General features: G+C 38.1%; 1 protein-coding gene across 2 annotated transcripts in view; it reads left to right on the top strand.

The window, feature by feature from the left end:
* vcp (valosin containing protein) overlaps nt 1–14,458 on the top strand; it is a 69,784-nt gene that overhangs the window by 15,649 nt on the left and 39,677 nt on the right. For both annotated transcript variants that reach the window (XM_060821967.1, XM_060821893.1), the window contains exons 3-6: nt 1,685–1,857; nt 4,889–5,031; nt 5,240–5,370; nt 9,261–9,392. In XM_060821967.1, the coding sequence (XP_060677950.1) occupies nt 1,685–1,857; nt 4,889–5,031; nt 5,240–5,370; nt 9,261–9,392 (579 nt within the window). The remainder of the gene's footprint in view (nt 1–1,684; nt 1,858–4,888; nt 5,032–5,239; nt 5,371–9,260; nt 9,393–14,458) is intronic.

The raw sequence follows: 14,458 nt of genomic DNA, 5'->3' as shown, positions 1-14,458 counted from the left end.
TCTTAAATATCTACAAGTGGAAAATTCACTTTCTTCCAAGTGATTATTGAAATAGTGCTTATTTTTTTTAAACTGTTCAGAAATTGTGCTGCAGCTGTTACTTAAATGAAAACAAATTAGATTGTAAAGTAATTTCACATGTTTGAAATTCTTTGATCTGAAGCTTGCTGGGATTGCAATAATGACATCTGATTACATGATTTGCCTGACATGTACTTCTGCATGCTCAGTTCTGTTGCTGATTCACATGAAAATCTTAAATTTTATATTCTTAAAAATTATAACTGAAGCTATCTGTAGGTTAGAAATATACCAAGCAGAAATCAGTCTGTGGATGGGTGGCTTCAGTCATGGGGTTCGATTAGGGAAATTGTCTTCCTCAGAAAATTGGGAGAGATTTGTCAGAGGTGCTCAATGTCATGAAGGATCAGGACAAAGTATGTAGGGAAAAATTTCTCCATTTTTTTGCAAGAGTTCAGAGCAAAGGACACTGGTTGCCTTCAGTTCTTCATTTTAAATTTAGTTAGGTTATGAAATAGATTGTTTGACACCCTGGGTCTGAACCACGAGAATTCTGAGAAGGAAACAATTGTAATTTACAGTGAAAGGCAGAGAATGAGGCTGGCTGAGTTGTTTTTGCAGAGTTGGCAAGGCAAATGGCTGACTTTATTTTGTTCTATGAAGTTAAAATAAGTATTCAAAAATTGAAAGTCATCAGCTGATGCATTACTTTCCAAAAATTGTATCAATTATGCCACACATTGAAAATCGTTTGGCCCTTGAATTATTTACTCAACACCCTACTTCTGACTTGATAAGATTTGTAACAACTTTCAAAAACATCAAAACGCCATTTTCCGTCAGTATCATTTTCTGCATTTGAATTGCTTAATATTTTCAGTTGGAATGTTATGCTTGTCTGAGAAATCCAACATTAGAGTTTATAGGGGTTGTATCTATTAGTTGAAAAGACTCCATTTATCAAGTTGTAAAATTTATACTGAAGGCACAACACAAAACTGTGTTTGATCCAATCAGTCCTTGGGATGCTTATCCTCCATAGAAACAATATCTTGTACATTATCCAAGTTATAAATGTTTTTATGCTTGGTGGCAAAATTTCTTGATCATCTTGGGGGATTTGCAGTTGTCATTTGGCCAGTTCTTGCATGTAGCTCCAGACAATTATAGACACTTGTATTTTGTTTGATGTTGCAAAGAGTTGAACCTTTTTGCAATAAAAAGGTATGCACCCTCTGTAGTCTTCCACTTTGGAGATAAAAACAAATCCAGAATTTGTTTCATTAAAACATTCTGCTGTGTGTGCTACACTGCAAACAAGTTTTAATTAACAAATCAAAAGCAAAGTGTCAATTTCATAAATCAGTTTCTTATCAGTAGCCATTTTAAAAAGTGAGTATTTTAAGAATGGATTTTCCCAATCCCTTTTCTAAAATCTAAAACAACTTTTTAGGGACTGAATTTAAAGAAATTATTTTTGGGAATGGAATTCTTAGAATATCCTGCAAATCCTTGTTTCCTATTTTGTCCTTGTAGTACAATTCAAGTTGCAGCAGGATCATATTGTATTCACCTCGAATAATGCATGGCCACCTGGTAAAGGTATACACTTTTTGTGATTTGTCTCCAATTTATTGAGCTTAAATTTATCATAATTCAACAGGCAAAGATGGATGAATTGCAGCTTTTCAGAGGTGATACAGTATTGCTGAAAGGAAAGAAGAGACGAGAAACAGTTTGTATTGTTCTATCAGATGATACGTGTTCTGATGAGAAGGTTCGCATGAACAGGGTTGTGCGCAACAACCTGAGAGTGAGATTGGGTGACATTGTGAGGTAAGCATTTGTTTTGGAAAGAACATATTAGACCAGAAATGAAAGTTCTTAGCAAAATCAGATTTTCCTAAGTTAAGTTGAAATGCCATTTAGCTGAATTGAATTGGCAATAACTATTTGAAGGTAAATCCATGTCAGATTAATGGGAGGCATGTAAAGTAGAAAGTGAGAGTTTAGAGCAGTACATTTCATAAAAAGGACAGGACCAACTAATCCACAGATCCCTGGACTTAAATGGATGCAAAGGCAGTGAAATAATAATAAAGAAGTTCATGACATAATGAAGCTTATTTACTAGTGAAAACCTGGCGAAAGTGTGAAAAATAAAATTATAAAGAGAATTAGGAAAGCAAAGAATGAACGTTATTATATGTTGCTCAAAGATTGAGGAAAATAATTTTTTTCAATATAGAAAATATAAAGAAAACAAGGCAATAACTAAAGAGAATCTGGGTCCTAAAAAGGATATTAAAAATAACCTATGCACAGAAGCTGTATACAGAGGAACCTCGATTATCCAAAAGACATGGCTGGGGAGTATTTTGTTCGGTTAATTGAATGCCAGATAATTGAGGTTCCTCTGTATCTAGTTCTACTTTCCTTATATAAAAGAAAGGGACACCACAGACATTTCAATCAGGAGCTGTGTGAAATAGCAGCTTAAATTCATGTAGTGATAATAAGTATTAAGAGTTTGAACACTTTTAGAAGTGGATAAATCTGTGTGTGTGGATGAAGTGTATACTTGGCTGAAGACAAGTGCCTCTGGATAACAACATTCAATGTCTGGCTGCTGGTGAGGTTACAGTGGTCTTATTAGCACAGCTAATGTTGTACAGCGTAATTCTGATTTGAATATTTTTGGAAAAATATTTAACACAGGATAAACTATCATGCAGGCAAAACCTTTAATCAAAGTTGTTAAGTAAGTTGTGCCTGATTAAAATGATTGTTTTGAAAAGGTAACAACAAAGGTAGATGGAAGTAGTACATTTTGAGATTTATATGAATTTTAACTTTTGATGGCATGCAAGTCTTGAAAGTAAAAACCAATGTTGTGGTTCTGTTCGCCAAGCTGGGAATTTGTGTTGCAGAAGTTTCGTCCCCTGTCTAGGTGACATTCTCAGTGCTTGGGAGCCTCCTGTGAAGCGCTCCTGTGATCTTTCCTCCAGCATTTGTAGTGGTTTGAATATGCTGCTTCCGGTTGTCAGTTCCAGCTGTCCACTGCAGTGGTCGGTATATTGGGTCCAGGTCGATGTGCTTATTGATTTGAATCTGTGGATGTCATCTGCGTGTGTGGCAACGGAATGAGGACATGCCACACTACCATACATCAAAAGCATTTCTGAACCGACAGTTAGACTACTGCGACCATTAGGACTCATAACAGCACACAAACCAACAGCCACTCTCAGATGACAACTCACCAGAACGAAGGACCCGATACCCAGCATGAGCAAAACCAATGTAGTGTACAAAATCCCATGCAAGGCCTGCACTAAACACTACATAGGACAAACAGGAAGACAGCTAACAATCCGCATCCATGAACACCAACTAACCACGAAATGACACAACCAGCTATCCTTAGTAGCCGCACACCCAGATGACGAGCAACATGAATTCGGGGACAACACTACTATTATAGGACAAGCCAAACAGAGAACAGCCAGGGAATTCCAAGAGGCATGACACTCATCCACAGATTCAATCAATAGGCACATCGACCTGGACCCAATATACCGGCCACTGCAACGGTCAGCTGGAACTGACAACCGGAAGTGGCAGATTCAAACCACTACAAATGCTGGAGGAAAGATCACAGAAACACTTCACAGGAGGCTCCCAAGCACTGAGGATGTCACCCAGACAGGGGACGAAACGTCTGCAACACACATTCCCAGCTCGGCGAACAGAACCACAACAACGAGCACCCGAGCTACAAATCTTCTCCCAAACTTTGAGTAAAAACCAATACCACCAAAGTGACAAGTTGGTTGAAAATTTACTCCATAGGCAGAAAGTAAAGGATAATGATCAATGCGTCAAGAATTCCTTTTTCATTGTGTTTCTACTGCACTCAGTACCAGGTCCATGGCCTTTTATAATACATATTAATAATTTGGACTTGAAATTTAGAGCGTATGATTAAAAAGTTTGGAGACAGTACCAAAATTAACTCTGGTTAAGGAAGACGATAGATGTAGATTGCAGGAAGGTAGCATTGGCGTCTGGTCAGATTATCAGAGTAGTGGAAGATGAGGTTCAGTCTAGAAAATATAAGGTAATGCATTTGGGGAATGCTGACAGTGCATGGTGATATGTAACAAATCATGGCATATTGCGAAGAATGAAAGATATGTTCACAGATCCCTGAAGGTGGATAAGAAGGCATATGGGATGCTTTTCCTGATTATCCATGGTTAATTCTATGAAACAGTAGTTCAATCTTAGCTGGGTATTGCATGCCACTCTTGTTTCTTGTAATAAAGATACAATAACAGTAATGAAGATATAGAAAAGATTTACAATAATGTTAACTGGATAATTTTAACTATGAGAAGATTAAATTGGCTTGAATAAAGAAGGCTGAAGGGGTGATCTCAGGGTGTTGAACCGTATGAAAGATTTTTGTAAAATGGATATAGAGATAATGTTTGCACTGGTGTGGAAGAGCATAGCTAGAGGCTTTTGATATAATATACTCATCATGAAATCCAATTGCATATTCAGAAAGGTTCTTGACATTGTGTTAAGAATGTAGAGCTAACTACCACAGAGCAAAGTGAATAGTTTGAATGATTTAAGAGAATCTGAACAAACATTTAAGGAAGAAAGGAATAGGTGGTAATAGCAAGTAGTAATACACATGGAGCAAAAACTGTGGCATGCACTGATTAAACTGAATAGCCTATTTCTTTGCAGTAAAATGTTTGTCATCCTGTGTAAGATAAGGGTTATTTTTCTGTGAAGGGTGAAGCACCATTCACTCTGATTTTGCAAATTTCAAGTGTGTTCTGTTTGTCTTCAGCATTCAACCATGCCCAGATGTAAAGTATGGCAAACGGATCCATGTACTACCCATTGATGACACAGTTGAGGGCATTACTGGAAATTTATTTGAAGTTTATCTCAAACCATATTTCCTGGAGGCTTATCGACCAATCAGGAAAGGTGAACTTGCAGTTTGACCTTGAAAGTATATTTGAAACTTTTAATTTTCTGAATAATTTGTCTTGCCTGTTGTACTTAAGTTCCTTTGACTTTGTGATAGCAAGGTGTGAATTACTTAGAAAACAATTCCAAAATCTTTTCACTTTTCTCAATGTTTTGTTGATATTTACAAATATCATGTTTAACTAATTTGTTATTTATCTTCAAGGTGATATCTTTCTGGTCCGTGGTGGAATGCGGGCTGTGGAATTCAAAGTGGTGGAAACTGATCCAAGCCCATACTGTATAGTTGCTCCAGACACAGTCATTCACTGTGAGGGTGAACCCATCAAACGAGAGGTACTGTTAACTATGTATGGGATTGACCATATGATTGTGAGCAAGAATAAGGTGTTCAGGCTTTTGAGTCACCTCCATCATGGACGAGGTGATAACTAATTATAGAAAAATGTAAAAAAAAATACAGGATTGTTGTGGGTGATTTTTAATTTCCCCAGTATTGACTGAGACTCGCTTAGTGCCAAGAGCTTGGATGGGTGGGAAATTTGTCAGATGTGTCCAACATGGTTTGTTGAAACACTGTAAATAGTCCAACTCTGACTAGAACTCAGTGGTGTACTTGACCTGGTATTGGCGAATGAGCCCAGCCAGGTGATTGACATATAAATGACGGAGCATTTCAGGAACAGTGATCGTAATTCTATGTTTTAAGGATAAGAGTAGTCCTTGGGGAAGGCTAACTATCACAACATTAGGCAGGAATTGGAGAATGTAGATTGAAGGTGGCTGTTTGAAGGTAAATCCACATCCAGAATGTCAATCTTTTAAAGACCAGTTGATTAAAGTTCACGATCAGTGTGTTCCTGTGAATGTGCAAGATCAGGATGGCAAAATTCGGAGAACTTTGGTTGACAAAAGTTGAGAGCTTAGTCAAAAAAAAAAGGAGGCTTTCATAAAGTTGAGGAAGCTGAAGGTTAGAGTGATGCTGGAAAAGCACAGCAGGCCAGGCAGCATCCGAGGAGCAGGAAAATCTTTTTGGGCAGGAGCCCTTCATCAATCCTTCTTTCACTGCAACCCCCCCCCAGGTCATCATCTCTATCTTGACTCCGATCTCCAGCATCTGCAGTCTTCACTTTCGCCCTGAGGAAACTGAAGACTGAGCTCTTGAAGAATATAAAGATTGCAGAAAAGAACTCAAAGAATCAGGAGAGCTAAAAGGTGCCATGAAATGTCTTTGGCAAACAGGATAAAGAAAAATCCCAATGTGTTTTATACATATATAAGGAGTAAGAAGATAGTGAGGGAAAGGATAGGTCCACTTACGGACAAAGGAGGGATTTTATGCGTGAAGCCAAAGGAAGTGGATGAGGACCAAAATGAATACTTTGTGTCAGTATTCACTTAGGAGAAGCACATGGTGAGTAACAGGAGTAGTATGTTGATATTCTAGTGCATAAAAATATAAGAAAGGAGGATGTTTTGGCTGTTTTGAAAAGCATTAAGTCGAGAATCTGCCTTGGAATGCTGACGAAGGCAGGTGAGGAAATTGCTGGTGACTCGTACAAAATCTTTGTATCCCCTTTTAGTCGCAGAAGGCATCCCAAAAAACTGGAGATTAGCCAATTTGTTCCTTTTGTTTAAGAAAACCAACAGGGAAAAAAATCGGGAAATTACAGGCTGATGAGCTTTGCTTTAGTGATAGGGAAATTATTGAAGAAGATTCTTGGGGATAGAATTTGTTCACATTTGGGGTGAAATAAAGCAGGTGGACTGCAGCGATTTTAAAAAGACAGCTCACCACCACCTCAAGGACAACTAGGGACTGGTAGTAATTTCTGTCCAGCGAGCAATGCCCATGTCCCTCGAATGAATTTTAAAAATTAGACTTATTAGCAATAGGTAGCATGGGTTTGTGTGGGCAATGTTGTGTATCTCAAAAGTGAAAGTGTATTTTTAAGGAAGTGATAAAGGTGCTGGATGGCAGGCAGATATCTGCATGGACTTTGGCAACACTTTTGACTGATTTAGCAGGCTGATACAAATGGTGGGCGACTGCAGATATAGGAGCAGGAGAATTGAAGTTTTGGGCGTAATCATCAGGAATGATTCTTTATGCAGGGCTTATGCCTAAAACATTGATTCTCCTCCTTGGATGCTGCCTGACGTGTTGTGCTTTTTCAGTACCCCACACTCAACTCTGATACAAAAGGTGAAGTCACATGGAATCCCTGATAAGCTGGTAAGATGGATACAGAACTTGCTTAATCACAGAAGACAGAGGAATGGTGCATTTGTGACTGGAGATCTGTGACCGGTGGTGTTCTGTGGTGATCAGTGCTAGGACCCTGTTGTTTGTGTAATATATAAATAATTTGGAAGAGAATGTAGATTGCCTGATTTGGTATGTTTGCAGATGACACACAGATTAGGGGAGTTGTGGATAGTGAGGAGGATAGCCAGAGGATACAGCAGGATGTAGATAAGCTGGAAAAATGGCAGATGGAGTTTTATCCAGGCACATGTGAGGTGATGCGTTATGGAAGATCTAATGTAGGAGAGAGGTAATACTAAATGGCAGAACCCTTAGTAGCATCAAAATTTAGAGGGATCTAGGCATAGAGGTTGCCTGAAAGTGACAACAGAAGCTGGTAAGATGGTCAAGAAGTATTCTTCTTGTCTTCGGTCAGAGCATTAGATGTAAACATGAGTGAGTTATGTTGCAGCTGTGTAGAACTTTAGTTCAGCCAGATTTGGAATGCTGTATACAATTTGTTACCACTACCAGAACGAAGTGGAAGTGTTGGAAACGGTACCAAAATAGTTTACAAAATTGAGAGGCATGGATAGAATGGATGGTTGGACTCTTTTTTTTTTCCCAATCAAAATGTTGGTTACTAGTGGGCATACGAAAGGGGATAAATTTAAAAGAGATGTGAGGTGCAAGTTTTTTTTTGAAGATGGTGGTAAGTGCCTGGAATGCAGGAGAGGGGATGGAGCTGGATATAGTACCAATGTTTAAGAAGCATCTTGATAGATGTATAAATAGACAAGACGTAAGGCATTAATTTAATGACTCAATCTCGCCTGATTTCTGGAGAGGAGAATTTCATAGATGAACAACCCTCTGTGATTTATATATTTTTAAAAAATTCCTTCCATTTTAAAGGAAAATCCCTTACTCTTCCACTGTATCCCCTCATTGTACTCTCCTCCACAAGAGGAAACATCCTCATGGTATTCCCTCTATCAATGTCATTGTGAGCAACACTTCTTAGACGAGAGAATAAAATGTCTTTAGTAATTATAGAAAGATCTAAATTTTCAGTAAACTGATCTCTCAATGTCAGGAGTGAAACACTTCATGTTGAAACACAAAAAGGTGTTCTCAACGCAACTGTTCTAACTCCAGTAAAAACGAGCTCAGACTAACCATCTTTCCTCATTAAAAGGTATGGAGGTAAATCAATTTATGGATTTTAATTTAAACTTCATTTTACATTGGGAATCCTGTCTTTTTTTTAATTTATCATTTACCAAAGGAATGTTGAAAGGAAAAAGATTGAATTAATAATTCTTTGTAGACAATATATATTTTCTGTCCGGTTATCTGATCTTGGTATATAGAGAGAAGACTGCAGAGGGATGTCTTTATTGCACAGCAGTGATAATGCATATTTTTCATAGTTAAATGTTCTGAAATATTCAGAAATGTTTTGTTTTATTTCAGATGACTATAATTATGTAGTAAGACTCAGAAATATTACATGGAAAGCTTCAAAATTATTTCAGGGTATGCAGAGAACCTTTTGTGCCCTCGAGGATATGTAGTTTTTGTGCTTTTTTAAAAAATTTGTTCAAGGGATGTGGGCATTGCTGGCCCAAAATTTATTTCCCATCTCTAATTAACCAGAGATGCAGTTTAGAATATGCCACTTTTCTGTGGGTTTGGGTCACATGTAGGCCAGACCAGGTAAGAGCAGAAAATTTCCTCCCCTAAAAGCCATTAGTGAACCAGATAGCTTTTCACAACATGGTTATTTAATCATTAGACTAGAAATTTTATTCCAACTTTTTATTGAATTCCGATTTCATCATCTGCAGCGGTGAGATTCCTCCCAGTGAGCCCAGAAGATTCGCTTGGGTTCTGGCTCCCTCATCCAGGCATAATGCCACCATTTTCCCCAATGATTAAAGGCAATTAAACTGTTTTATTTCATTTTCATTTGAAGGATGAGGAAGAATCTTTAAATGAAGTTGGTTATGATGATATTGGTGGATGCAGAAAGCAGCTTGCTCAGATCAAAGAGATGGTGGAGCTGCCTCTCCGTCATCCTGCCCTTTTCAAAGCAATTGGTGTCAAGGTAAGAGAATCAACATTATTCTTCTTTAATTTCCTTTATTTGATGGTACATTAAAACTCCTTTTAAAATAAATTTTCAAAAGTTCACATGTTGTTAAATTCATTGAATTCGATATTACTGAAAAAATAGGCATGTTGCTGGAACTCTGCATTTTGCATTCATCTGGCCAAATGCAAGAATCCAAATTTAAACATTGGAGCATGCATCTGAGATGGAGCAGTATGAGATTGCAGCATAAGTGGCCCAGTTAGCCCTCCAAGATTTGTTCTGCAATTTAGTTAGATTACAGCTGATTTTTTTGTTATGAATTCCATATCCTTGCCTGTTATCTTTGATTCCCCATGCCCACAATGAAAATTATCTATCGTTGCCTTGTAATTATTCAATTATCCTGCTGTTTTCACCTTCTGAGGCACAGAGTTCCAAAGTCACATAACTATGGAAAAACTTCCTGTCATCCTGACCTAAAAGAGCAACCCTTAATTTTACAAGTGTGCTCTTGTTCTTAACGCCCCACAAGAGTAAGCACGCCTTCAGCATCTCCTTTAAGAAGACCATTGAGGATTTTTTTTAAACGTCAAGAAAGTCACCATTGATTTTCTAAACTCCAACAAAACCAAGACTGGCTATCTTTCCTCAAATCAATCTCTTCTGAGCCTCCTCCAAGACATTTATATTCCTCCGTAAATAACCAAAGTTGCGCAATACAAGAGATGTTGTCTCACTGAGCCTTACAATTGTAACATGCTCAAATTTGTGTTCAATCCCTTTCTAGTAAAAGATAGAATTCCAATAGCCACTTTTTAAAAACTTGCTCTATCTGTATTCTTTTTCTGGCTTGTGGACCAAACCTAGATTTCTCTACAACTCCAATCTGCAATCATCTTCTGTTTAATAATACCATATCTTTTATTTTCTTTCCAATGTGAACAACTTCACATTTTAGCCACTCCATCTACAAGATTTTTTCCAACTCAGTAACGTAGTTATTTGTCCAAATCCTTGTTATATCATTTGCATAATCGTGTCCTACCTAATTTTGTTTCATCTGCAAATTTCATCCTCAACCCCCACTCCATCATCTGAATCATTGTCAATTGTTTTAAAAGAAAATTGAGGGCTCAGCACCTACTCTTGTGGAACCCTGTCTGCAAAATCTTGATAATTTAAACAAAGTCATGTTTCTGTATACTTAAGCCCAACTTGTCTATGCTGACCAGATTTCCTGAACTGAATGAGTCCCATTTGACTGTGTTTGGCCTATAAATGCTGTAATTGTACTCTCTTCTACCACTTCCTTTGTGCCATCCTCTGTGTGGAAAAAGTTGTCCCTCTGGTCCCTTTTTTTTTCTCTCTTCTCTGTCACCTTAAACCTATGCCTTTTAGTTTTGCAGGCCCCTATCTTGGGAAAAAGGCTTTGACTGACTTGCCTTATGTATCACCCAGTCTCCTACCCTCCAGGTTAAAAAATGTCCCAGACTATCCAGTCTTTTCTGATAACTCAAACCTTCTAGTCTCAGTAACATCCTTCTAATTTTTTTTGTACCCTTTCCAGTTTAATAACATCGTTCCTATAGCAGGGTGACTAGAACTGAATGCAGCTTTCCAAATGTGGCCTGACCAACATTTTGAACAGTGGTCCTTTTAAGTATAGCAAGTGAGAATGACAGGTCAAGGCAATATTGTACTCATTTCTATGATAATGAATGGTATGCTATCCCTTGAACCACCATAAATGTTTAGGTCAATTCTTTTCCAATACTATAAAGGCACTAAGCTAAGTCTCAAATTATGTTTAATTTTACATTTGGTTGATTTAGTTATGCAGCATAAACATGAGGGGGCAGAGTGGTTAACATTGCTGCCTCACAGCACCAGGGACCTGGGCTTTATTCCAGGTCATATTTCCAAAGTTCTGTGTCCTACATTGTTTGCTGTGACTCCCACTGGACTGCAGTTCTGAAGAACAGGAAAGGTTATTTTGTTTTCCTCCACGATTCATGAAATACCTGAAGTCACTTTTAATAATAAGTTGTCTTAGCTTTAGAAAATTCGAATTACCTATTGCAAATTTACCATTCAATAACAAGCAAAAGTAAGTGAGCAAATGTGGCTGTTATTGGTGAATGTTACATCAAGAGATGGAATTATAGATTGATGTACATACCAAGGTAGAACAGCATGACACATCATAACTCCTGAGGAGCTATTCACCAACAGTCATTTTCTGTCAATCGCCAGGTATTCCCAGGTACAATTTGATTTGAGCCACTGCTTTCTTGAAAGTTATCTTGTTCAGAATCTTTCTTTTAAATTTATTCTTTTGCTGGTATTGCTGTTAAATCCCAACATTCATCGCCCATCCATGATTGCCTGAGACAAGTGGGCTTTTACGACAATCGGCGCTATTTCCAGCGTTAGCGTTACTGAGAGTAGTTTTGAATTCCAGCATTGCTAATTTAAATTCCACAAGGTGCCAAGGTGAGATGTGGATCCATGTCCCCACAACATTAGCCTGGACCTCTGGATTACTAATGTAGCAAGATTACTACAAACCCCTTTAGGGATAGAATGATAGAGTCAGAGTTATATAGCACAGAAACAGACCCTTTAGGCCAACTCATCTGCCCTGAGCAGACATTCTAAACTGATCTGGTCCCATTTGACAGTATTTGGTTAATATCCTTTTAAACCTTTCCTATTCATGTACCCATCCATATTGTAATTGTACTTGGCAGCTCGTTCTATACACATTTTCTGTGTGAAAATTTTGTCCACAGGTCCCTTTTAAATCTTTTCCCTTTTCCCTTTTCCCTTAAACCAATGCTCTGCTTTTGGATTCCCCTACCTTAGGGAATAAGACCTTGGTTATTCACTCTATCCATGCCCTGCATGAAGTTATAAAGCTCTATATGGTCATCTGTCAGCCTCTGACACTCCAGTGAAAAACACCCAGCCTGTTCAACCTTTCAATCTACCTCAAACTCTCCAATCCTGGTGACATTCTTGTAAATCTTTTCTGAACCCCACTCAAGTATAACAAATTTCCCAAAACAGGGAGACCAAAACATAATGTAGTATTCTAAGTGGTCTGTATAGCCACAACGTGATGTTCAGACTCCTAAACTCCATGCACTGACCAGTTAAGGCAAGCGTATCAAATGCTGCCTTCACCACCTTGTCTACCTGCAATTCTACTTTGAAGGAACTATGTACCCTGCATCCTTGGTCTCTTTGTTTAGCAACACTCCTCAGGGTCCTACCATTGACCCTTTAAGTCCTGCTCTGGTTTGCCTTACCAAAATGAGTTTTTGGATGTTTTTCAACTGCTGTCTGTGTCTAAACAATATACCTTTTTGACGCAACAAAACGCTGGATACTAGAAATCTGAAATAAAAGTAGAAAGATGCTGGAGAAATGTTAAACCTGTTTTTCTCTCTCTCCACAGATGCTTGACATCTGCTGAATTTCTGCAGCATTTCCTGATTTTATGCTTGTTTGATCACAATACTGAAATGTTTCTCGTGCTATTAGTTCTAACATAGGAATAGGATAAATCATTCAACTCCTGTCTGAACTAGATTCAATGAAATAATTGCTGATCTGTAATCTATTTCTATCTTTTCCTCCATCCCTTAATACATCTTTCTGATGAGCAGAAATCTGTCAATATGAAATTTCGAACTGACAACTCATTCGGTTTTTAGCCACTAGTCTTCCATCCATGCTAATATGTTATCCAGTACAGTACTTTGTCTATGTCAAAAATTGTTCGTCCATCAAATTCTGCTAATAACTTGGTTAAATCAAAAATATTGATTTCCCTTCACAAAGTCATGCTGGGTCTTTCCAATTTCCTTGAGTTTTTCCAAGTCCCCAGTTGGAAGCTCCTTGACAATCAATTCTAATATCTTCCATTGACAGATTTAAGATATTGGAGGAACTCTAGGCGATCCAGCCCATTGGATTTGCTCTGCCATTCAGTGAGATACTGGCTGCTCTGATTAACCTCCACACCACTTTCCTTCCTTATCCCCATAATTCTTGAATCTCTCGCGAATAAAAATCTGTCTATCTCAGCTGTGAATGCTTCAAGTGAACTGGCATTTAGTTTCTTGTTTTCTGCCTTCCTGAATGGAGGGGTTATATTGCTACTTTACAGTCAGATGGAGCCTTTCCAGAATGTTGATAAATGAACATTAATGCATCTCATTAGTGACCTATTTAAGACCCAAGGATGAACCTCAGGATCCAAGGATTTAACCAGGACTCCCTCAGTTTGCTCTGTACCTCTTGTCTAATAATTATAGTTTTGCCAAGTTCCTCTGTTCCTTCAACCTTCTGATTTACAACTATTACTGGAATGTTTTTATGTTCTCTAATGAAGACACAAGCAAAATATTTATTCATTACAACTGCTGTTATTTCATTATCTACTTAGAATCCACCATTCTCACCCTCGAACCAACAGCCACTTGACTTCCACTTTTCCTTTTCAGCTACCTGAAGAAACTCTTGCTATTTAAATTTCTGGCTAGTTTTCTCTTGGGCTATAATTTGTTTATCTTCATTTAGTGCTTAGTGACCTTCAGAAGTCATCTGATGTGCCCACCTTTGTGTAAGTATGTGCTGAGTTTAAACCCTGATATTGACAAATGAGATCTTGATTCCATCAGTCTGTGCCAGATTCAAATACAACCCCCGCCACCACTTTTAAGCCCCAAGTCAGTAGTATTATGAAATGTTTTTTGTTTTCCTGGATGGGTACAGCTGAGCACTATTTTAAAAGCTTGGTAGTACCTATGACATAGTGTACTATTCACAAATTGTACTACAGAAATTCACCAAGGCTTCTTTGACAGCACTTCCAAACACCATGATTCCACCACATAGAACGTTACAATGCAGTACAGGCCCTTCAGCCCTCGATGTTGCGCCGACCTGTGAAATTAATCTGATGTCCACCCAACCTACACAGTTCCATTATTATCAATATGTATGCCCAATGTCCATTTAAATGCCTTTAATGTTGGTGTGTCTACTACTGTTGCAGGCAAGCCATTCCA

The sequence above is a fragment of the Hemiscyllium ocellatum genome, chromosome 1 (genome assembly GCF_020745735.1).
Source record: "Hemiscyllium ocellatum isolate sHemOce1 chromosome 1, sHemOce1.pat.X.cur, whole genome shotgun sequence".
Classification (NCBI taxonomy): Eukaryota; Metazoa; Chordata; class Chondrichthyes; order Orectolobiformes; family Hemiscylliidae; genus Hemiscyllium; species Hemiscyllium ocellatum.
The sequence above is the reverse complement of the archived record's forward strand: the minus strand, read 5'-3'. Positions and strand labels throughout refer to the sequence as shown.